Source organism: Dipteris shenzhenensis, chromosome 8 (genome assembly GCF_047967505.1).
Source record: "Dipteris shenzhenensis isolate YYH24624 ecotype China chromosome 8, Dip_SZ_1.0, whole genome shotgun sequence".
NCBI lineage: Eukaryota > Viridiplantae > Streptophyta > Polypodiopsida > Gleicheniales > Dipteridaceae > Dipteris > Dipteris shenzhenensis.
In genome coordinates this window covers 58,012,071-58,035,987 of record NC_141603.1, presented here as the reverse complement: position 1 = coordinate 58,035,987, position 23,917 = coordinate 58,012,071, and the positions used below count along the sequence as shown (strand labels likewise).

At 44.9% G+C, this 23,917-nt stretch overlaps 1 protein-coding gene across 4 annotated transcripts in view; it reads right to left on the bottom strand.

Moving 5' to 3' along the window:
- LOC147899741 (TRAF-like superfamily protein) overlaps positions 1-22,996 on the bottom strand; it is a 35,473-nt gene extending 12,477 nt beyond the window's left edge. For all 4 annotated transcript variants that reach the window (XR_015541418.1, XM_087378161.1, XM_087378162.1 and 1 more), the window contains exon 1: positions 21,997-22,996. Coding sequence is in view for 3 of the 4 variants with exons in the window: in XM_087378161.1 (XP_087234287.1) it covers positions 21,997-22,923 (927 nt within the window). In the remaining variant the exon portion in view is untranslated. The remainder of the gene's footprint in view (positions 1-21,996) is intronic.
- Between the last annotated feature and the right edge of the window lie 921 nt (positions 22,997-23,917).

Below are 23,917 nucleotides of genomic sequence, written 5' to 3'. Positions count from 1 at the left end.
TGAAGAGATGCAACTGCCTGCAAAGTCTCTTGCCCAAACACTGACTGCAAAACCACTTGCAAAGTGCCCAGCAAAAACTTTCAAATATTGACTGCCCAATCACTGACTGAGTCCCCAAAATGAGTGCAAGTACCGGAAAATTAAAAAACCCACTGTTCGGTGGCCAACAATGCAGCAGAATAGATTAAGGGATTGAGAATGCAGTGCCACGAACTCCCAGAAATTAACGTCAAGTGCTTTGGCAAATGTTATAGGCCAAAAACAAGTTAGGCATTAAAGTCAGCAATTGTTGGAGCAGCTGCTTCTCCAAAAACAAGTTGGTAATTCAAGATGGAGCTGGAAATGAAGCAAGAGCAGCCCCAAACAGTGATGCAGCCAGCCGTTTTTGTTATGCATCCCCAAATCAGCAAATGCCCAGATCTCACAAAGCATGGGGACCTCAGTAGCAGCCCCAAGCACCTAAAAAGAAGGTTGTGGGTCACTCTTGAGCAAGGAAGACCTCTGCTGCAGCTCAAACAGTGAAAAAACAGCTCGTTTTGTACCCATGAGCTAGAAGAAGATGATGGGCAGCAAATAGATCATTCCTCTAGAATAATGGAAGCCTGTTGATGATCGTTTTTGGGAAAGGGCTGAAAACAGGTCAGAATAGTCCAGGATTTCAAATCTGCAGCAAACAGGTCGTTTTTCACTATAGAAGATAAGTGACTACTGCTGCAGCCCACAGTAGCAAAAACCAGGTCGCTTTGTTCCCATGAGCTCGAAGAACAAGCTCTCCATGTTGGTGTGTCCATTATCATATAGTTGGGTATGTCACATAGCTATTTGTCGAAGATAAAGGTTGGAAACCTCAGAACAGAGTGTATCTGCTCACAAAACCCCAAAATATGGGGCTGTAGGTGGCTTGTTGTAACCGGCCTTTGACCAACAAAGGGCAGTGTATCTGACTCTATTATCTCACAAATCTGAAATACAGCCAACTTGAACCATTGCCATTGCCCACAAACAAAACTCAGAGCATATAACTTCATTGCATAGCATCATTGAGCCATTTAAGACAAGGGAGGCTAGAATGCCCCTACTCAAAAACATGAAAAGTGACACCTGTTGACCCCAACACTTGGCGCCCCTTGTGGTATTTATTTAATTACTGGTTAGCTCAAATACAAGGGACTCCCCTCTTGAGCTCACCCGCAGGTGCAACCCAGTACAATGCCAACCCGTGGTTGTGCCAGTGACCAACTCCCAGTGCTATTCTCTTGGTTCCTTTCAATAGCCATGCATAACACAAGTAGAACAACCTGACAACATGCCAAGCAATGCATCCACATAGATCAGAGCCATTACTGAGCCGAAGGCTTGCCACCGCACCCCCAAGAACAGAGTATCACAACCAGTGCCCCAATCCCCTTCCAGGCCAATGGCAAGGCATCCAACCTTGCAGGATCTCAGTAAGAATGACAGTAGCATAGAGCAGAAGAAGAAGATAAGAATCCAGCCAACAGAAAGAGCCTATTTCAGCCCGGAACAGCCCCAGAAGTTGGTTGAGCAGCAGACAGCAGACTCTGGTAGGAGGGAGCTGCCTATGAGTGGCTTCCAGCACCAAAAGAGATCAAGAAAGAGAGGGTTCAGCAAGCTGAAACAGATCCACCATGATTGCGACCACCAGAATGGAGATTCCAAACCACCAGCACCTCAGTTCTCAGTGCGCCTTGCACCAGACAAGAGTAGGAAGAGAGGCATCCAAGAATATGGGCTCAAATTCAAGAAAGGAAGACTTTTGTGGCGAAGAAAGTCAAGAAAAACTCCAGAAATAGCGCAGAATGGAGGCGTCCAGGTCCATGAACAATGCAGCAGAGAGCACCGAGGGGAGGAGAACTGTCGCGAAGAAAGCTTGAAAATCGACTTCAGCCAACAAGAGGGAGGCTGCAAAAATCCGCCATCTTCAGAATGAGGGACTTCTGGTAGGGGTGAAGACTCAAAACAGCACGGAAAGGAAGGGCAGGCTCCAGGGGCTTCCAAGGGTGACACCTAGGTGCCACAAGGCAAGCAGAGAGGCCACACTCGTGGGAATTTAATGCCCCTAGGGGAGTCAGATGGCACACCATGACCCTAATGCTTGGGAACCAATGACCCTAGTTTGTAGGATCTCTAGGGGATCAATTTTTAAAGGATTACCCCACTGAACCAAACCAATGACCTTAGAAATTGAAACCACTCTAATAGCACTAGGAGTTGCACTTATTGCACATGAAATCATAGGTACCTTTTGGGCATTAACTAAGGGCCCTAGCCTAGTACACTAACCTAAATTCAGTGACAGTTAGTTTGGACACCTTACCATCACCACCATGTCCCCGTGACACTTGTGGACCGCAACAAGAAGCTCAAAAACATGGACAACCAGTGAAAAACGGCCACATATCTGATTTCAACCAACTTGAAGGAGTCTCCTTGTGGTTGAAGAGAGCGACCAGCTGGGAACACCAAGAGAGAACTCGCAAGTATAAAAGGACCTTTAAAATAATGTCTAGCCAAGCTTCCACTGGTGATGATCCTAACTGGTTCAGTTAGGTTGGCTAACTGAGTATCCTCTTAGCAATCTCCTCCCAACCATAGTTACTAGGGAACGTGCATGCAAACGGAACACCAACCCCCTAGGGAACGGGAATGCCAAAATCCTAGGGGATGGGAACAGGAAGGGAACGCCACATCACCATACTCATTAAAAAACATACTATCTGCACAATTGCTTTTGGCGAAATTTGGAGTCAAGATGTCAGGACATAAACAACTCCAAATTTGGAGTGAGGAACTTAGGACATAGACAAAATTCTAATGATAGACAAGATTTAGGTTGGGGAACGGCATAACGTTCCCTAGATGTTCCATAGGTGTTCTCTAGCATTTCGTAGCCATTCCAGAAGTCTGACGTTCCATAGGCGTTCCATACCCATTTTTGAAGGGAACACCGTTCCAGCGTTCCACAGCTACGGAACAGGGTTCCCTGGCAACTATGCTCCCAACTGAGTGATGGACCAAGCTTGAAAGCCAAGTAAGGGATTGTAGACTCGAAGCAGAATCAAAATAATCGGCTCCGATACCAATTCTTAGAGCAGGGAGAACAAGGACACACAGAGAATCATGGGAGCATGAACACACTCAAAGAGAGATCCAAAAGTGACAAGTCAACTTACGATCTATGTTGAACATGTCATTCTTTAGTAACCATGGATGTAAAGTATGACTAGCTGTGCGATATCCAGAGAGGCACAAAGTATGCCATCTTGGACAGTCAAATTACCAGAAGTGTTATGCTCTAGTTAAAATAACATGCCATCTTGGACAGTCAGATTACCAAAAGTGTTATAATATACTCCATATAAACGGTTAAAGGAATTAATGCCAAGGTCCTTGGTGAGGGTGACATGGCACAAACTACATGAATCTAAGGCAGAGGACCTATGTGCACCTAAATGTGTGAATTGCCAAGGGGAAAATGAAATTAATGTTAATCCCAAGAGAGGGGTAAAAAGGGTGCATGCTAGGGGCTTCCGTATTTTGACATGTGGTATCTAGATTCATGTGGGGAGATGAGGGCCCTAGAGAAAGCATGCAAGAGGCAACAGTGTACGTGATATCTTTTGAGCTTGCTTGACCAGAGGTTTATCATTGAGACAACATACATGGGACAAGTGGTTATCATTATTAGAGTCTGCCTACAATGATAGAAAATACATTCCTCTACTGGAATGAGTTCGTTCGAGTTGAACTATGGTTATAGACCAGCAAATCCAACCACAGTTGGAATACCTTAAAAATTGCCTAGTGCCATGGACTATGTTGTTCGAATGCGGGAGATGCTAGCACTTGTGAGAGCTTACATCTGCCAAGCTATGGATAGAGCTAAGGCATATGCAGATGAGAAAAGATCTTTCAGAAAATCTAGAAGAAAAAGTGTTTCTCAAAGATCTTGCAAGGTGGCCTATAAATTCGAATTACCACAAAGTTGTAAGGTGCACCCAGTGTTTCATGTTTCTCATTTAAAGAAGTTTTTGCACCCACGTGACTCATAATCGAGGGTGTTGTTTTGTTTCAGAGGAGAGAGGATAATACAAGGCACAAAACAACAAGAATCCTCGACCGAGGAACAATCGCAATCAGAAGATACCCACAATGTTGGTTGCATGGCATGGTTTACCTCTATCTGAGACTACTTGGGAATCCATATACTAAATGCGGAGAGTAGTCGAGGACGCTGATGCCTGAAGAAAGAAAGAAAGAAAGTTTATTAAAGTCTTCGGGAGACCGTGAAGGTCTAGAGGGAAATAATGTTATGCAGCATGCTCTAGTTGAGATAGCATGACATCGAAAGGGTCAGTGGACATTTTCCTTTTGGGAGGACCAACTTTTATATTATATTTTATTGTATTTCATATAAACGGTTAAAGGGATTAATGTCAAGGTCCTTGGTGAAGGTGACATGGCACAGACTAGATGGATCTAAGGCTAAGGGCCTAAATATGTGAATTGCCAAGGGGCAAATGGAATTAACGTTTATTTCAAGAGAGGGGTATAAGTGTGCATGCTAGGGGCTTCCAGATTTTGACATGTGGCATCTAGATTCGTCTAGGGAGATGAGGGCTCTGGAGAAATCATCCAGGAGGCAAAAACGTACATGATGTCTTTTGAGCTTGCTTGACCAGAGGTCGGCTGGGTGGAATAAATAAGTGCCATCTCCCGTGATCTGGTTGCCAGAGATTTCAGATTATGTTCAACTTTGTGTTCTAGATTTTTGCTTGTTTCAAGAAGTCACTCATTGCCTTTGGAGAATGTTGTCATGAAATTCATTTCTAATCTTTCGGTTAATGTGCTGCATACGGCTCCTTTAACAGAAGTCATATTCCCTTGTAATGTGGAGCACAAGTTCGATCCTAGTAATAGAAAAGATCAATTTTTATAGGATAGGACTTCTATTTTGAAGGAGGTATTAGCAACCACTGATGCCACTTATGAGCCCCCGTATTAGAATATAGGGGCCGTATTGTTAGAAATTGACCAACAGAGGGTACACACAGCGGAAGACTGATAGTAATGCCCGGGAGCTCGCACAGTGTGGTGTGGGGTGTGGAATCACAAACTTCTTCAACTTATGTGCATAGAATAGATGTGCAGACTCATCAATAGACAATGAACCAACCACATAGAGAAACCACCAAAATAATATATTTCCGTCCAAAGCTATGGACACAATACAAAAGAGATAGATCCAGAGTCCCACAAATGGTGTGGTCCTCTGATCTTACCACAAGGTACTTCTCCTATCTGCTGGCTATCTCTAGACTCGAGCCCGCGTGCTCCACCTCGAGCGTCTGTAGACTTTCTGTCCAGAATAGTTCTCTCTACCTTACTGCCTGTAGATCAGCCTAGGTAGGCAGCCCTTTCTCAACTTTGTCTGCTCAAGAGAATGAGTTATAAGGGCACAAAGGCCCTCCTTATATAGGGCACAAGGCCCTCCAGAACCAACCAACCAGCCAGCCCTAATTGGGCCAACTGGCTGGTCTGTAGCAGCCCTAACCAACCGACCAGTTGGTTGTCTGGTTAGCTGCCTATCCAGCCCTATTTAGGGCCCTTCGCTGGCCCTTTGTTCCATGCAGGGCCCAGCCCCTTTGGACTGCCTACCCCGCCACCTGCCAGCCCTGCTTGCAGGCCATAGACCTGCCCAATACCTGCTGCAACAGTGCGACTCCATGCTGCTACTGTTCCGCCTCTGTTCAGCCCTTGTCCGGACCCTGGTGCACCCTGCACACCTTCCGTACACTGCCCTGCAGCAGCCCAAACTGATCCGTACAGTGGCTGTCCCCTTTCTCTGGGCATACCTTGCCCTAGGTCTCCCTCCCCCATGCTCTCCTCGTTTGGGGCTTACAGATGGGGAGGTGAACTCTTGCATTTTGCATTGGTATGGACGCTCGTTTAGTAGCTCCACTACAACAGCTCATTGTATCAGGATTTTCACAGTCACATAGACCCATCGGTCTTCCGAAGACTTTAATAGACTTTCTTTCTTTCTTTCTTTCTCACCGACACATCTCAGCCCAATGCCAACACGTCGATGACGATGCTCCAGTAACCCCCTGGTCGTAGTCCTCTAAAACATTTCGGTGTCAAAATATTTTCCTAGCTTTTCATCCAGTGGCTCCTGCTCCACCAGGTCTGGTTCCGCTTCCGCACACCATCCTGGTACACAGGTCCATCTTTGGTAGCACCTCCTGGCACCACCTCCTTCAGTCAAGTTCCCGCCTTTGACCTTGAGCAATCCAGGCGTCACGATCTTCCAGTTGTCCCCCTCATAATGAGTGAACAACCTGGAGTCTTCCAGGCACCATGCTTTGAGGGTCTGTTTCAACCTGTCCTTCCTTTGGCAAGGTCTGCAACCAATGAATATTTCCAAATAACTTGGACCATGAACTCTCGCTGAGTTCTCAAGCAGGTACTCTTCTGGCTTCAATACTCTTTGTCCATCACCTTCTAGCAATCTGCGTCCGAGATTTGAAGAAGCACCAATACTTCCCCTTCTGCCTTTGAAGAAGGACAATTCCTTCCAATCTCGTATCTCTTGAGAAAAATGAAGAGTAGAGTCTCTCCACACCATGCTATAAAGGCTCAAATGCAAAATATCAAGTACATACCAGACTGTTGTATTGCTCTAAAAGCAAACCTTGTACCTCAATGAGGCACCCACCAAGAGCCTGTGTAATCTTGTACTGTCTCCTTCTGAACTACAACATCCATCTGACCATGAGACCCCAGGGCCTTCCATGGAATCCACCCTCGTGTTAGTGTCAACAGCCACGCACCTGGAAGGTACCAAGCGCTCCATGCTGTCCTTCGCCTTCACAAAGGCATCTGACTCCTCGTCGACCCACATCTCTATGTCAGACATCCTCACTGTGATTTCTTGGTCAACATGTTTGACCTCGGTAACACCCAGTGATGTCACCAAGAACAACTCTTTGATTACCACATTTGCTTTGGCCTCTCCCTCTGAATCTGAGTCGGACTCCTTTTTGTTTTTCTGATCCGCTTTTTCTTTCTGCAATCCTTTGCAAAATGTCCTGGCGTATCACAGTAAAAGCACTTCTTCTTTTGCTTCCTCTTTGAAGTCTCCTCGTCGTCAGAGTCGTCTTTCTTGGACTTGCCACTATTAGGCTTGCCCTTTCCTTTGCCAGTGTAATCCTTCGCCAGCATTGCCTTGTCATCTTTGTCGTCGTTGTAGACCATATCTCCTTCTTCCATATCAAGATTGTAGAGTTGATGTTGGTACACACAATGGAAGACTGATAGTAACGCCCAGGAGCTCACACAATGTGGTGTGGGGTGTGGAATCACAAACTTCTTCAACTTATGTGCATAGAATAGATGTGCAAACTCATCGATAGACAATGAACCAACCAGATAGAGAAACCACCAAAATAATATATTTCCATCCAAAGCTATGGACACAATACAAAAGAGAGAGATCCAGAGTCCCACCAATGGTGTGGTCCTCTGATCTTACCACAAGGTACTTCTCCTATCTGCTGGCTATCTCTAGACTCGAGCCCGCATGCTCCACCTCGAGCGTCTGTAGACTTTTTGTCCAGAATGGTTCTTTCTACCTTACTGCCTGTAGATCAGCCTAGGTAGGCAGCCCTTTCTCAGCTTTTTCTGCAGCTTCTATGTGCCTCCTTCACCTCCTGGATGTAGGCCCAAGGAAGGTCCTCCTGCTGCTTCAATCTGCTGGTGGTTGGCTGCTCTAGAGAATGAGTTATAAGGGCACAAAGGCCCTCCTTATATAGGGCACAAGGCCCTCCAGAACCAACTGACCAGCCAGCCCTGATTGGGCCAACTGGCTGGTCTGTAGCAGCCCTAACCAACCGACCAGTTGGTTGTCTGGTTGGCTGCCTATCCAGCCCTATTTAGGGCCCTTTGCTGGCCCTTTGTTCCATGCAGGGCCCAGCCCCTTTGGACTGCCTACCCCGCCACCTGCCAGCCCTGCTTGCAGACCATAGACCTGCTTGATACCTGCTGCAACAGTGCGACTCCATGCTGCTACTGTTCCGCCTCTGTTCAGCCCTTGTCCAGACCCTGGCGCACCCTGCACACCTTCCGTACACTGCCCTGCAGCAGCCCGTACTGATCCGTACAGTGGCTGTCCCCTTTCTCTGGGCATACCTTGCCCTAGGTCTCCCTCCCCCATGCTCTCCTCATTTGGGGGCTTACAGATGAGGAGGTGACCTTCTTAACATGTATATCTATAGGTTAGGCAAGTTAGGCAGAGACAGTGAGCAGCTGCAACAATACTCAGACGGAGTTGACTAGTATCAGAATAGGATTGTAGTTTGCAACCACAGGCAGTAGCAGATCTGCAGCAGAATGAGGTGCCTGGAAAGGTGTGCAGGAGTTATGGTTTCAGTCAGCAAATCTGGCAAATACTATCAGCAGGTTTGATCTGCTGATCGGGTGAACAGGGTTGACAAAGTTGGCTGATCTGGTGAGCTGTAACTGGTCTAGATCTGGTCCGCGCTTGACCCCTGGGATCTGATCAGCTGATTGGATGGACCTGGTCGGCCAGGTTTGGGGCTCGAATGCCCTATATAAAGGAGCTCCTGCGTCAGTATCTGCATAGAAATGAAGCCCTCTTCACTTGAGGCATGCAGGAACTTCATCTCCCTCAGAGCATCCTCGGGCTGTACTTTGCCCAGCATCTGCTAGAGCTCGAGCTACGATTTGCTACCTCTGTGGACAAATATACTTAGTTCTTATTTAGGTTCTGTGTGCTCCATATCTTCTGCACATCAGTGTTTTATGTTGGTTCATTTGCAGCGTCCTGTTGGGTGTGTTTTTGAAGACTTCGCATTCTTTCTTAAGCTGCATTCAGGTGCTACAGCAAGCACCTGACCTGATCTTTAAGAAGAAGCTTGTTCGGCCAATTGTTGTGTACACGTCTCTTTATTTTCATTTTGTTTCTAAGTTGAGTACCTCCCTTGGTATGATAGAAGCTTGCCAAACCGAGAAACAAGCACATCATGAGCATTTCTTGTAGTGGGTGAAGGGACGATCGCAAAAGAGAGAGAGAGTGCAGGTAGCAAAGAGTCGTACGATAGTTTAGCAGTCATGTCAAACTTAGATAATGAAACGGTACAAGTACAAGGTACTTGTACCTAGATCTAGGACTAAGTGTCCTAGGTGTCACATAGGACTAAGTGTCCTATGTGGCCTAGGCACTAACACTACAAGTGTTATGCTCTAGCCGAGATAGCATGACCTCGGAAAGATCGGTGGGCATTTTCTCTCAGACAACCGACTTCTGTAATATTTAATGTGCGTAAATAAAATGGTCAACAGAAGTAACTGCCAAGGTCCTAGGTGAGGGTGTAATGGCATTGACTAGGTGGTTCTGAGTGCTAAGGCCTAGGTGCACCTAAATGTGTAATAATGCCAAGGGGCAAATGTTCTAAATTGTGCCCAAAGAGAGGGGTAATTAATGTACCAAGTAAAAAGGTCTAAAATGAGGACATGTGGCAGAGGGAACCATCTAGGGAGATGTGGGTTTGTGGATAGACATGAGAGATAAAAATTACATATCATATGAAACATGTGATCCACGAAATAGGCTGGGTGGATATACCCGACGCCATCGCCCGTGATTGAGAAGCCAAGAGAGAGATATGCAGGAAGTTCGTTTCATTTTGGTATCAGAGCATATGGTAGAGATCAAAGGCTGGACGAACGGGATGAGAAGAGAGCGTGATCTGAAGTGATGGGGTGCAAGGAATGCGTGATAATCGGCTGCTCGTGACGTACGACGAATTGGAAGGGTGTTGCCCGTGACAACGAACAACGTGGTGGCTGAGTTCGGTTTGTGGGAGATTTCGACGAGATTTCGATGAACGGAGCACACTGGCGACGTGCTGCGATGGCATGGCGCACCTTTGACAGACAGGCTTTGCGTGGTAGTGGTTGAGGCCAGAAGCTAAGCTTACAAGTATTCTGCAAGTGAAAGAGTTGCAGGGCCTAGACATCCCTGGTGGGCTGACGACGTACGGCTTTGCTGAGCACCAATGTGCGCCCGCGTGGAGTGAAGCGAAGGTGGAGCGGGGTGATAACCTGCGTAACAGCAGACGAGAAAAAAATAGACATTCCCGTTTTACATAGGCCGGAAGACCTCAAAGCACCGTGACTTGTACCTGTGGTCCAAAACCAACATAACAAATGTCTCCCAACCAAGTGGCCAAACCAAGCAGGTGAAGCCGGTTGAGGGACCAGCAAATACAAGTACCACCATTGGAGTTATTTTCCTTTTCACCCCAACGGTGGTACTTGTTTTTGCTGGTCCCTACTATAAAGTCCATGGAAATGCTCTCCCACTTACTTAGTGGTAACTCCAATGGCAGCCCGGGCTTGGTCAAAGTCCTCGTTGACCCCTGAACAAAAAGAGAAAGCTAGAAAAGAAGGATTGTGCTTCGGCTACCTTCAGCGACATCAGTGGAAAGATTATCCACTGAATAAAGACCGTCGCATGGCCAATATAATAATATCTGAATGCGACGCGGAAATGCAGGAGAGTCCCAATGCGGAACATATGCAGATGCAATTGGCGGGACCTTCTCAGAGGTTAGTACCTGTGTTGTTAAGTGTGTCTGTTACTAAGTTAGTAAGCGGTGCACCTGATAACATCCTTTCAAAGCCCGCAGCAATGGGGTATACGGTTTTCGATGAGCCCGAGTTGATTAAAATGAAAGGGCAAGTAGCCAGTCATGATGTGATTGTGTTGTTTGATTCAGCGTCAACACACAATGTAATCAACTCGAAGCTTATTAAGAGGCTCAAGTTGAAAACTAGTCCATCTGACTATGCTTATACAGTCAGGATGGCGGACGGAAGTTCAACTGAAGTATGGGACCAAAGGGTTACCCAGTTGGAACTTCAAATTCAGGACTATGTTGAGAAGCTGGACTTTGAACTGACCAGACTTGCTCACACAGATATAGCCCTAGGCATGGCTTGGCATTTTTGGAAAAATCCAGCCATTGATTGGAAAAAGCATATTTATCAGTTCAAGATGAACAGGGTAGAATATGTTTTGCGAGGTGAAAAGGATTTACCTCGAGGACCATTGATTTCAGCCATGGAAATTCAGAAGACTCCGAAAGAGTTTCTGTGTCTGCGTATAGCATCGGTAGAGTCGATTGATGATGCATCGACTAGCACTGAGGCTACCCAAGATGGGAAAATGGCCGAGTTGGCTAAAGAAATATCAGAGAAGTTCTCTGAATGTTTTAGGGATGAACTACCTTATGGGTTACCTCCAGAGTGGAAAGTTCAACATAAAATTGAACTGATCCCGAGGACACAACCTGTAAATAGACCTCCCTATAGAATGAGCTTTACTAAAGAGGCAGAGGTGCGTAGACAATTGAAAGAATACCTCAAGTTGGGGCAGATTCAACCAAGTTTCTCACCTTTTGCTTCGCCAGTGATATTAAAGAAGAAAAAGGATGATACGTTTCGCCTCTGTATAGATTACAGAGCATTGAATAATATCACTGTTAAGCATAGGTATCCGATGGCTCGGATTGATGATTTGCTAGATGCATTACATGGAGCCGTGATTTTCAGCAAGATAGATCTTAAGTGTGGCTACCATCAGATCCAGATTAGAGCCGAGGATGTGCATAAAACCGCTTTCAAAAGCAGGTTTGGTCATTACGAGTTTTTGGTAATGCCTTTCGGACTTACCAATGCTCCAACGACATTCGTCATGCTTATGAACGATTTACTACATCCGTATATCGAAAAGTTTATAGTACATTTTATTGACGATATTCTAGTGTTCAGTAAAAGTATTACTGAGCATCGTGAACACTTGAGAATAGTGTTCAGTACTTTGAGGAAAGCCAATCTTTATGTAAATAGAAAGAAAACTATACTATGTATGGTTAGGCTTGAATATTTAGGGTTCAGAATTACTCCACAGGGGGTAGAAATGGATCCAAAGAAAGTGGCTGCGATACTGACTTGGCCAATCCCTCAGAGTCTGACCGCGTTGCGATCATTCTTGGGATTTGTCCAATGTTATAGAAGGCATATCAAAGGATATTCTGAAATAGTATCGCCATTGACTGATCTGACCTCAGATAAAGTACCTTTTATTTGGGGACAGAATCAACAAGAAAGTTTTAACACCATAAAACAAGTTGTGGTCACAGGACCGGTGTTAAAAATAGTTGATCCCCAAAAACCGTTGTTCCTGGAAACCGATGCAAGTGGCATTGCGGTACGAGCAGTTCTCCTTCAAGAGGGAAGGCCAGTAGCCTTTGAAAGCAAGAAGCTTTCTCCCTCTCAAAGGAATTGGCCAACTCATGAATTGGAGTTGTATGCTGTTATCCATGCTTTGAAAACATGGAGGCATTATTTGTATGGTTCAGAGTTTTATGTGGATGTGGATCATGATACTCTGAAGCATTTTTGTAAACAGCCTGACTTGAGGGGCCGCCAAGCTAGGTGGGCAGAGCTCATGCAGGAGTTTAATTTAACGATTCGGTACCGGAGAGGGAAAGATAATAAGGTTGCTGATGCGTTGTCTCGCATTATGCACAATATGAGTTTTACGGTATTAGAGACTGCTCTAATGACCGAGATTAGAGAAACTCAAAAGGTAGACGAGTTTGTCCAGAGCTTATGGCCTAAAGCTCATGAGTTTAGACCCGGGGAAAATGAAAAGGATGACTTGGCATCCAGAAAAGGCCAAACATATGCAAGATATACAATAAGGAATGGTATGCTGAAAAGAAATGGCAAGGTTGTAGTACCTAGTCAGAATGATCTCAAGCAGAGAGTCATTCGACAGTGCCATGATAGCCCATGTGCGGGACATCTAGGGATCGAGAAGACCTATGATCTCCTGAAGCGAGATTTCTTTTGGCCAAAGATGAAAAAGCATATTCATGAATATGTGACACGGTGTTTCTCGTGTCAGGTAAGCAAGGCCGAGCGGGTGAAGCCACCCGGACTTTTACAGCCCTTGGAGATACCACTAAGTAAGTGGGAGAGCATTTCCATGGACTTTATTGTAGGGCTGCCTACAACACAAGGAGGGTATGATTCTATCCTTGTGGTGGTTGATTGTCTAACCAAGATGGCTCACTTCGTTCCGACTAGAGAGTCTGTTAGTGCCCCGCAAGTGGCGGATTTGTTTATTAGACATATATTTCGTCTGCATGGATTGCCTAGATCCATAGTGTCAGACAGAGATGTCAGATTTACCGATCATTTTTGGACAGCGGTATTTGAGACACTAAGGACTGAGTTGGGAATGAGTAGTAGGGATCATCCTGAGACGGATGGTCAGACGGAGAGAGTCAACCAAACTTTAGAGGATATGCTGAGGGCATATGTGTCATTGAGGTAACATACATGGGACACGTGGTTGCCATTGTTAGAGTTTGCCTACAATGATAGAAAACATTCCTCTACCGGGTTCAGTCCGTTTGAACTGAACTATGGTTATAGACCAGCAAATCCAACTATAGTTGGAGTATCTCAGAAAGTGCCTAGTGCCGCGAACTTTGAGATTCAGATGCGGGAGATGCTAGCACTTGCGAGAGCTAATATCCGCCAGGCTATGGATAGAGCCAAGGTGTATGCGGATGAAAACCGGTCTATAAGAGTATTTAAGAAAGGAGAAAATGTTTTTCTCAGAGTTCCTTCGCACTCGAAGTCGTTGACTTCAGGAGAGTGTGCTAAGTTATCACCTCGATACTGTGGGCCGTGGTTAATTCTAAAAAGAATAGGCAAGGTAGCCTATAAATTAGAATTGCCACAGGGCTGTAAGGTGCACCCAGTGTTTCACGTTTCTCGCTTAAAGAAATTTTTCCATACTGGTGACTTACTAATCGAAGGTATGGTTTTGTTTCAGGAGATAGAGGATAATGCGAGGCGCAAACCAACAAGAATCCTGGACCGAGGAACAATGCAAATACGAAATTGGAAGATACCCACGGTGTTGGTTGCATGGCATGGTCAGCCTCTATCTGAAGCTACCTGGGAATCCGTATATCAGTTACATAGAGTGTTCCCAGATTTCATCATCGAGGACGCTGATGCTTGAAGAGGGAAGGAATGTTATGCTCTAGACGAGATAGCATGACCTCGAAAAGATCGGTAGGCATTTTCTCTCAGATGACCGACTTCTGTAATATTTAATGTGCGTAAATAAAAATGGCCAACAGAAGTAACTGCCAAGGTCCTAGGTGAGGGTGTAATGGCATTGACTAGGTGATTCTGAGTGCTAAGGCCTAGGTGCACCTAAATGTGTAATAATGCCAAGGGGCAAATGTTCTAAATTGTGCCCCAAGAGAGGGGTAATTGGTGTACCAAGTAAAAAGGTCTAAAATGAGGACATGTGGCAGAGGGAACCATCTAGGGAGATGTGGGTTTGTGGATAGACATGAGAGATAAAAATTACGTATCATATGAAACATGTGATCCACGAAATAGGCTGGGTGGATATACCCGATGCCATCGCCCGTGATTGAGAAGCCAAGAGAGAGATATGCAGGAAGTTCGTTTCAACAAGTGCCTACACTTATGCCTACAAGGCACATACCATGGCCTATAGGGCATCACTAGAACCACTAGAAGATCGCCTACAAACCCCCCTCCATGGGATGGGCTCAAGTACTCTGGAAACGTCTCAGAATACCTAGTAGTTTCTGGTCATGGTGGCACATGTTCATCCAAAAGGATATAGCCTACCTATGAATGTACAAGGGATGTCAGATCATGTAACAAAGGGAACCAAGTGTAAAGCCTGTCGGAAGACTTCGAACTTGGGACGAGGAAGTGCCTTTGTAAACATATCTGCTATGTTGTCCTCTGTGGGAAGATAGGACAACTCTATGTCTCCTGCTAACAACCACTCCCGAACATAATGATAGTGAACTTCAATATGCTTGGTACGCGCATGAAACACTGGGTTACGTGCAATGGCCAAAGCACTCTAGCTGTCAGTGTAGACAATAGTGGAGGATGTCTGGCAAATACCAAGATTTGTAAGTAACTGTCGAAGCCAAACACACTCTACTGTAGCGGTGAAAGCTGCCCTGTACTCAGCCTCACAGCTAGACGTGGCAATTGTTGGTTGCTTCTTGCTGAGCCAAGAGATACATGAATTGCCAAGCAAAAAACAATTGCCAGTATGTGACACTCTGGTGTCGGAACATACTGCCCAGTCACTATCCGTGTAAGCATGCATGGTAAGTGAACCCTGATCACCATAGAAGAGGGCTAAATCCTAAGTGCCTCTGAGATATCTAAAGACTCTCTTCACTGCCTGCCAATGCTATGAACTGGGCATGTGCATGAATCTGCTGAGCTGAGATACTGCATACTGCAAGTCAAGTCTCGTATGACATAAATAAATAAGGCATCCAACAGCCTGCTGATAAAGGATCACATGGTGAGCTCCCATCATGAGCTGAGAATTTGAAGCCAGGGTCCACTGGAGTAGAGATTGGCTTGCAATCCTCAAACTGAAAACGATCAAGGAGCTGTCCAATATACTTGGACTGAGACATCATGATACCCCCCTCAACATGAGCAAACTGAATGCCCAAATAATAATGGAGCCGTCCCATGTCTAACATGTCAAAAATCTGCTGCAAATCAGCCTTGAAAGCTGCAATTTGCTGAGTATCTGGGCCCGTGATGTGCATATCATCCACATATAAAATCAGCACTAAAAAATCAGATCCACTCCCACGGACATAAAGAGTGGGTACTGTGGGACTATTTTGAAAACCAAGGGATAGTAAGTGTGCATGAATTTTGGCATACCATGCCCTGGGTGCCTACTTCAAACCATAAAGGGCTTTTCTAAGCCGGCATACCTTATTTTCAGAATTAACAACCTCAAAGCCAGGAGGTTATGTGACATAGACTTCTTCCTGCAGATCCCCATGAAGAAAAGCGGTCTTGATGTCAAGTTGGTGCACTTGCCAATGATGATGGGCTGCAACGGCAATGACACATCGAATGGTAGTAATCCTAGATGTGGGAGCAAATGTCTCCTCAAAGTCAATGCCTTGTTGTTGGGCATACCCTTTTGCAACAAGACGGGCTTTGTATCGATCTATGCTGCCATCGGATTTCCTTTTTAATTTGTAGACCCACCGCATTCCAATGGCATGCTTGCCAGGAGGGAGATCTACTAATTCCCATGTGTCATTTTTGGCAATAGATTGTAACTCAGCTTTCATTGCATCCATCCACTCTTTGCTGTCAAAAGCATCTTTATGGCACAAAGGCTCTTCATTGCAAGCTGTAGCAAGGAGTGCAAACTCAAGAAAGTGACCATGCTGTCTATTCCTTGATCTTGTCCGGGCAGCAAAAGGCTGATCTTGTTTGCTGTCCCTCAATGTATCAAGAAGCCATCTGGGAACTTGCCTTTGCTGTCTATTGACAGCTCTTTCTTCAATGACTGCGTCATGAGTAGTGGGATCATTTTGTACCGGAAGAGAAACCTGCAAATCAGCATGAGGTTGTGGCTGATTATTGCTTAGTGGAGGGCCTGCAAGAGGCTCATGTTGCTGGTCAAAATCCTCTTCTGATGATGGCAGAGGTAACCAAGATTCAAAGGCATCAAACATGTCAACATCTGGCTTTGCTTTGCAGTCGGAGTCAGTCCACAAGAGGAGAAGCTGAATGTTCAGCAAAGATCACATCTCTACTGACAATAATCTTCCCAGTATTTGGTTGATATAACCGATACCCTTTGCTCTCCTGGCTGTAACCAATAAATATGCATTTGATTGCCTTGTCATCAAGCTTATGTCTCAGCTGAGATGGTAACATGAACATATGCAAGAGACCCAAAAACTCTCATGTGTGAAAGTGAAGGCTTCCTGCCTTTCCATGCTTCATAAGGTGTAATGGTCTTCAATGCCCGTGTAGGTGATCTATTCAGCACATAGTTGGCACACATTACTGCATCAAGCCAAAATTTATTGGGCAAAGACTTGGCCTTAAGCATGCATCTGGCCATCTCCATTGTGGACCTGTTTTTCCTTTCAAAAACAGGACTCTGCTGAGGAGTGTAAGGAGTGGTGCATGAGTGAATAATGCCCCATGAAGACAGAAATGCATCAAACTCCTTTGACATATACTCTCCCCCCCATCTGTGTTGAGGGTGACAAGCTTGCATCCTGATTCATTCTCAACCATTGTCAGCTATCTCTGAAAGCATGAGAAAACTTCAGATTTGGCCTTTAAAGGATATACCCAGCAATATCTTGTGAAATCATCAATGAAAGTCATGAAATACTTATACCCCCCAATGGCATTTGTCCTCATTGGGCCACAGACATCACTGTGTACTAGCTGCAATTTCCTTTATGAGAGTTTTGGACAATTCTTTTGAAAAGGAAATCGATGCATCTTACCCAAAAGACAACCCTCACACACATGTTTGGAAACTGTGTGAGTCTGAGGTACATCATTTGCCATCTGCTGTGAATGTAGGTTTGCAAGAGCTCTATAATTGAGATGGCCCATTCTCTCATGCCAAAGATGAGTTTCAGCAAGCTGTGACTCTAAAATAGCCAATGCTTCAATAGAAAGTGCAGCTGGATTATGATCAAGGTGATAAAGCCCTTTTTGCAAAGTGCCAGTGAGAACTATGGCATTGTCATCACGAAGATCATAAACTAGACATCTGTAGCCATCAAAAATTACTCTGAAACCTGAAGTAGCAATTGCTGAAATTGAAATCAAGTTGACTTCAATGCCAGGCACAAAAAGGACATTTGTCAAAGTGACAGGATGGCTTGAAATGGGCACATCTCCAACTCCTTTTACAGCATATGAAGCATTATTAGCACATGTAACAGTCCCCCCTCGAGGTGCATCAGCTAAAGAGTGAAACAACTGTCTGCAAGATGTGACATGCTTGGAAGCACCACTATCAAAGTACCAGGATTGAGCATCATTAGCAGTAAAGAGTGGGAGGGATCAAATGAGCAATGGACAGCCCATGCCCAATCATCCTCAAGAGCATGTGCATGTGAAGCATCTACTGGTTCATAGGATTCAATAGCATGTGAGGCATTAACTGTCAATCATGCTTTCTTTTTCTCCGAAGCAATGCGCTTCCTGCATTCTGAAATGTCATGTCCAGGCTTGCGACAATAGTTGCATCTTTTCTTCTTTGCCTTATCTGCTGTATTTTTAGATGCATGGGAGGAATTACAGCTGCTATGCGCAGATTTTGGCTTGCCCATAGGCTTGGAAGCCTTGCCTCTTCCTGTCTGTTGTGAAGCAAATGCATGATCAGGAATAATGGCTTGATTGTTAGCTCTACTTTGCTCTTCCTGCAAAAGCAAAGTAACTAGCTGATCAAAAGAATAGTGGTCTGGATTACCCATGGCCACTAATCGAAGGGTTGTAGCAAACCCTTGATATGTCTCTGGCAGTCCATTCAATGTGGTACTAACAAGCTGTGAATTTGGCACCACTTTGTCAATGTTGGCAAGTTGTTCCATGAGGTCCTTGACCTTTGTCAAGTATGCATCCATTGACTCACCTTCATTCATACTGACTTCCTGTAATTGCCTTCTCAAATATGCAACACGAGCTTCATTGCGAATTTGATAGAGAGAAGCCAAATTATCCCAAGCATCCTTTGCTGTCCTGCAAGACCGGATGTGTGGAATAATGATTCTCTTGCATGATAAGGCAATGCATGAATGTGCATTTGCATCTCTTGCATCCCATCTTGACTGTTCTTGAGTTGGAAGAGCAGCAGCAGGAGTGCTAGAGGAAGAGGCATCAGGAGAAGTACCCCCTGCAAAAGGACCAGCAGTAGAGGCAACCACTGTAGCATTCCTCAGGTCAGCCCCAGAAACAATATTCCACAAATGCTTTGCAACAAGAATATGTTTCATGAGATAAGACCACATCGGATAGTTGGTTCCATCCAACTTATCATCTTCACGAAGAACTCCAAATAAATCTTGATTGTTCCCAGCCATAGCAAATGTGATACCCTGAAAAAGACCTGAAAACCCAAAAGCCTCAAGGCTATCATTGCAAAAAGCTGGCTGTCCAAAAAATGACAGCAAATATCTGCAAATTTCAGACCCAAATCAAAGGACAAATGCAGATCTGACCCAAATGTGACTGTGATAGGCAATGTTCACTGCAAAAACAGCAAATTTGGCAAAAGCCCCAAATTTATTGAGGGCAAATAGGCCAAAAAGAGGGCAAATGCAGAAAAGCCCCAATGCAAATCTGACTCAATGTGCTGCAAATGTAACTTAATATCCTGCAATCTGACCCAATGTACTGCAATCTAAACAAGAAATTGCAGACCAAATCCCAAAACTCCAATATTTTTGCAAGAAATTGCAACCAAAGGAGGTGAAAAGAACTGAAAGCCCCAAATTTGCCAATGTCCTGCAAAAGCCCCAAATTGCACAAGTTGTTGACGGCTGATCTGCAAGTGAAACCGTACGGAAGAACGTACGGAGCAGATTGTACAGCTGTACGGTAGTTGTGCGGAGCAGGTGACTGAATCCAATGTACAGATGTACGGATGGAGTTACGAGTCAAGTACGTTGTACTGATCAGGTGCAGTGCTGGTATGCTGGACGGAAACTATACGGAGCAGGTACAGCATGTCAAGTGCGGAAATGTACGGAGTCGCAGTCCGTATCTGCTGTATGGCGATGCAGATACGGATCTGTACGTCTGCTCACATATGGGCTGTACGGCGTAAGTACTGAATGCAGTACGAAACAGGTACCAGACCTTCCGTACGCATGTACGACTGTACGGAAGGGAATGCAGTTACATCTGAGATCTGTATGAGGTTGCGGAAGCTGGGCGCCTGGATCTGCAGCACAAAAAATGGCGACTGATGGCCACAGGTCTGTAGGAGACCTCGAAAAAGCTGCAGCAGGGCCTAGAAGTAGTTGCCTCTGCTGGAAAGCAGCAATAAGGTAAGTTATGGCGACAAAAATGGCTGTGGAAGCCTTAGACAGCAGTTGAGGATCCTCGAACAGGCTGGAGATGTGATGACCAACAGAGCAACAGACTCCCAATGAGCAATGGAGGACTCGGGGGGCTGAGGAGAGCTGGAAGACAAAAGCAATACCCGCTTTGATGCCAATGAAGGGACGATCACAAAAGAGAGAGAGAGTGCAGGTAGCAAAGAGTCGTACGATAGTTTAGCAGTCACGTCAAACTTAGATAATGACAAGGTACAAGTACAAGGTACTTGTACCTAGACCTAGGACTAAGTGTCCAAGGTCAATCGATGCAAGGCAAGGGTACTTATTTGCTATTTTGAGCTTATCAAGAGCTCTATAATTGATGTAGAGTCCTTGGATTTCTTTGTGTTATTTAAAGGAAAACCCGACATGGAGTGGATAACTCCATCAAATGGTCCATTGGTCATCGAGGTAGTAATTGATGTAGGAAAATATCTAGATGGGGCTGGAAGAACGGTTGGCTAACATACTCTAGCAAGTCCTGCTTAGGGGTCTCATCAATTGTATTTTGAGCTTATCAAGAGCTCTATAATTGATGTAGAGTCCTTGGATTTCTTCGTGTTATTTAAAGGAAAACCCGACATGGAGTGGAGAACTCCATCAAATGGTCCATTGGTCATCGAGGTGGTAATTCATGTAGGAAAATATCTAGATGGGGCTGGAAGAACGGTTGACTAACATACTTCTTCGTGTTATTTAAAGGAAAACCCGACATGGAGTGGAGAACTCAATCAAATGGTCCATTGGTCATCGAGGTGGTAATTCATGTAGGAAAATATCTAGATGGGGCTGGAAGAACGGTTGACTAACATACTCTAGCAAGTCCTGCTTAGGGGTCTCATCGATTGACTTCACCAACAAAGTGCGGTAGAAACTTGGCAAGTACAAAGGCACTTCCTTGCAAGGTTGAGGCAACAGGTGTAGAAGGAGCGTCTCTGGAATCTGGGACCAGTTAACTGGATAGGTTGATTGTTACGAACAGACTAGATGTTATGATGTCAGAAGCTGATGGAGGGATCATGATCATATTCCTGCTGTCCGAGGATGACATCAGCATGATAAGGTCAGAATTCAGTACCATGTATCGCTGAATACGAAAGGACAGCTATTTAACCCATGTATTGGATGGAAAAGAAGAGCCATTGGCTAGTTCGATTTGATAGTTAACAAAACTTGGGCCTCTATACAATTTAAGATGCACCACCAAGGAACTGGCAAGGAAATTATGAGAGCAACCACTATCGATTAAAATAGTTAAAGAAATATCACATTGGATCCGTATAAACAAAGAATTTGTGTCACCAAGGAAGCTTCAAGGTTACTTCTAAAGGGTCGATCACCATTAAAGACAAGGAGGACAATCATATGCTGTCCATATGGCAGCCCGTGCTGCCCATATGGCAGCCTCTAAACCCCTCTCCCCTCCCCTTATTCAAACTACAAGTGTCACTCTCCCGTCGTTTGGGGGTTTACAAGTGGGGACTTGACCCATGTTTTCTGATACCCTCAGACAGCCAATGCACCAAACGGGTCGTTAGTAGGGCAGCGGCGCTAGTGTTCAGTCTGACATTAACGACATGCTGTCCCATAATGCCTTGTGGGCATATCGTGCTCTACCAGATGATGTACGTCAAGAATGTGAGATTCAAACTAAAACTGCTTGTGATGATAAAATCTAAAAAGATTGACGTGCAGTGAGTTCATATGCAGTTCAAGATTTGACATATATGTGGGTAACAATTTTCATGTTTATACAATTTTTTGCAGACATGCTTGATACATGCAGCTACATCAGCAGTAAACAGCAATGCTTGTTCGAACGTAGTCCTTATTTTAAAAGTCAACCAGAAACTTTAGTGGTCGAGTGTTATTTATTGCATTGCCAAGTCTTTAAGTCATAGAAGCTTACCTTCTCCAGCAATAGAATACGTTGTGTTAAGCTGGACACCAAGATCTCTTGTTTCTGCAGGTCCTGGAGTACTGACATGAGATGGGAGCCCATGGAGTCCGTGCAATGCTGCTCCAAGGTTTTTTGTGGAAGCTGGTTTTTACATCCGACTTGAAAGAACGGGCAATTCACAAGCTTCATAGGACAGACGGTGACGCAATGCTTGTCCATATTGCTGCGCATGATGAGAGCCCCGCATTCCTGTTCACAAGGCAAGAGCTTGAAAGTGCAAATGGAGTCATGGTCTACCGCATGAAAGGCAGAGAAAACATAACCACAACCTTCATTTGCACACGTTATTGGCCTTAGCGGGCAAATGCCCTTGTGGTAGGCAAGCTCTTCGCTTGTCGCGAACTTCATCCCACAATTCGAGCTTCCGCAGCGGTCCAAGCGCCTAAGAAGCGCTTTTGCCAACATTTCTCGCTGATCCACCATCCATACCCCGTTCCTATCCAGTTCGTGGACAAGATCCTCGACCCTATCCTCTTTACTCTCACTGCTAATAAGCTTGCTGGATACTCTACTCAGAAAATTTGTCTTGGACCTCACAAAATTATCCAGAAGCTCTTCCACTATTTCCATTGGTGCCCGCAACGGACCGCCCACGCCGTTAGTGCTGCTCTCGGATGATGCGTAGGACGGGCTTTGCTGAGTGAGGTAATCCAGCATCTCCTTTTTAACATCCGGGGCAACAGAGGGAGGTGATTTGAAGAGATCTCCATACGTTTTCTCGACACAAGCCGTGCTGAGAGTGAGAAGCAAAGACCGGGCAATCCGATGCACCTGCTCTACATCAAAATGATCGCACTGTAGCAACCCCTCCTCCTTCGTCTGATGAAGGATGTTGTGTTGGATCGAGTCAAAGCCGGCCGGTTCTGCGGTCATCATCGCATCGTCCTTCGTCTTTGCCCAATGCACAAGTTCGCGCACGAAATTCAATTGTTACATGCACTTTCTTAGCCAAAACCTTACCATGTTGGGCCCAAACTCATCCTCTAACAACACAACTACGAGAATTTTGGGTTTCTTGGCCTCTCCTTGGGCCACGTGTCCTAATATAAGCCTTGGATTTAATTTTGATCTAAGGCCTGAGACACTTGATGAAAAGTATGCTTTTGGATGAAAAGCTCTTATGGAAGGCATGAGCGCTTTTGAAGGCCTCTAAATCTATATATTTCGCAAACTTCAACTCTTTGGATCGTCTAGCTAATGTTCTCTCTCCAACATCGCTCACATCAAGAAATCGCTTCGGAGGTAGAGACATGATTTCCACAACAAATGACAGAAGAAATCGTGACAAGACTTTGGTTGATGCTTCAGTTGGAATGCAAATACACTCATTGAGATTTAGGTGATATATCATTCTCTTACATATTCGCGATACTCACTCTCGATAGCTTAAGGTAATAGGTTTTCTCAAAACCATGCACACTATTGACATAAATTATATAGGCCATTAAGACTTGTTTGATGATCACTAATCTTCCCTCAAATTTGAGATATTTGAGAGACCAATTCTACAATTTCATCTTGGTAACTAATCAAACTATTCAATCTAATGATACACCTATCTCCCCTAAGTAGCCACAATGTCAAAAAATCAACTCATGCCCAATCCAACAGCCTCTAGCATGCTGGTGGGAAACTCACCACTTCTAGACAAATTGATGCAAAAATCTTCTCAAATGAAAAGAATCATGTTATTCCTTGGCAAGGTGTGGTAACCATAAGAGAAAGTGGGGACTTCACAATTTTAAACTTTTGGTCCATAAATGAGGAGCAAACAAGCCATCCTCCATAGAAATAGCCTAGTACAACCTAAGTGAGTGACAAATAATGCAGTTCATAGTTATCAACTAGGGAGATTCCATAAGAGGGATTT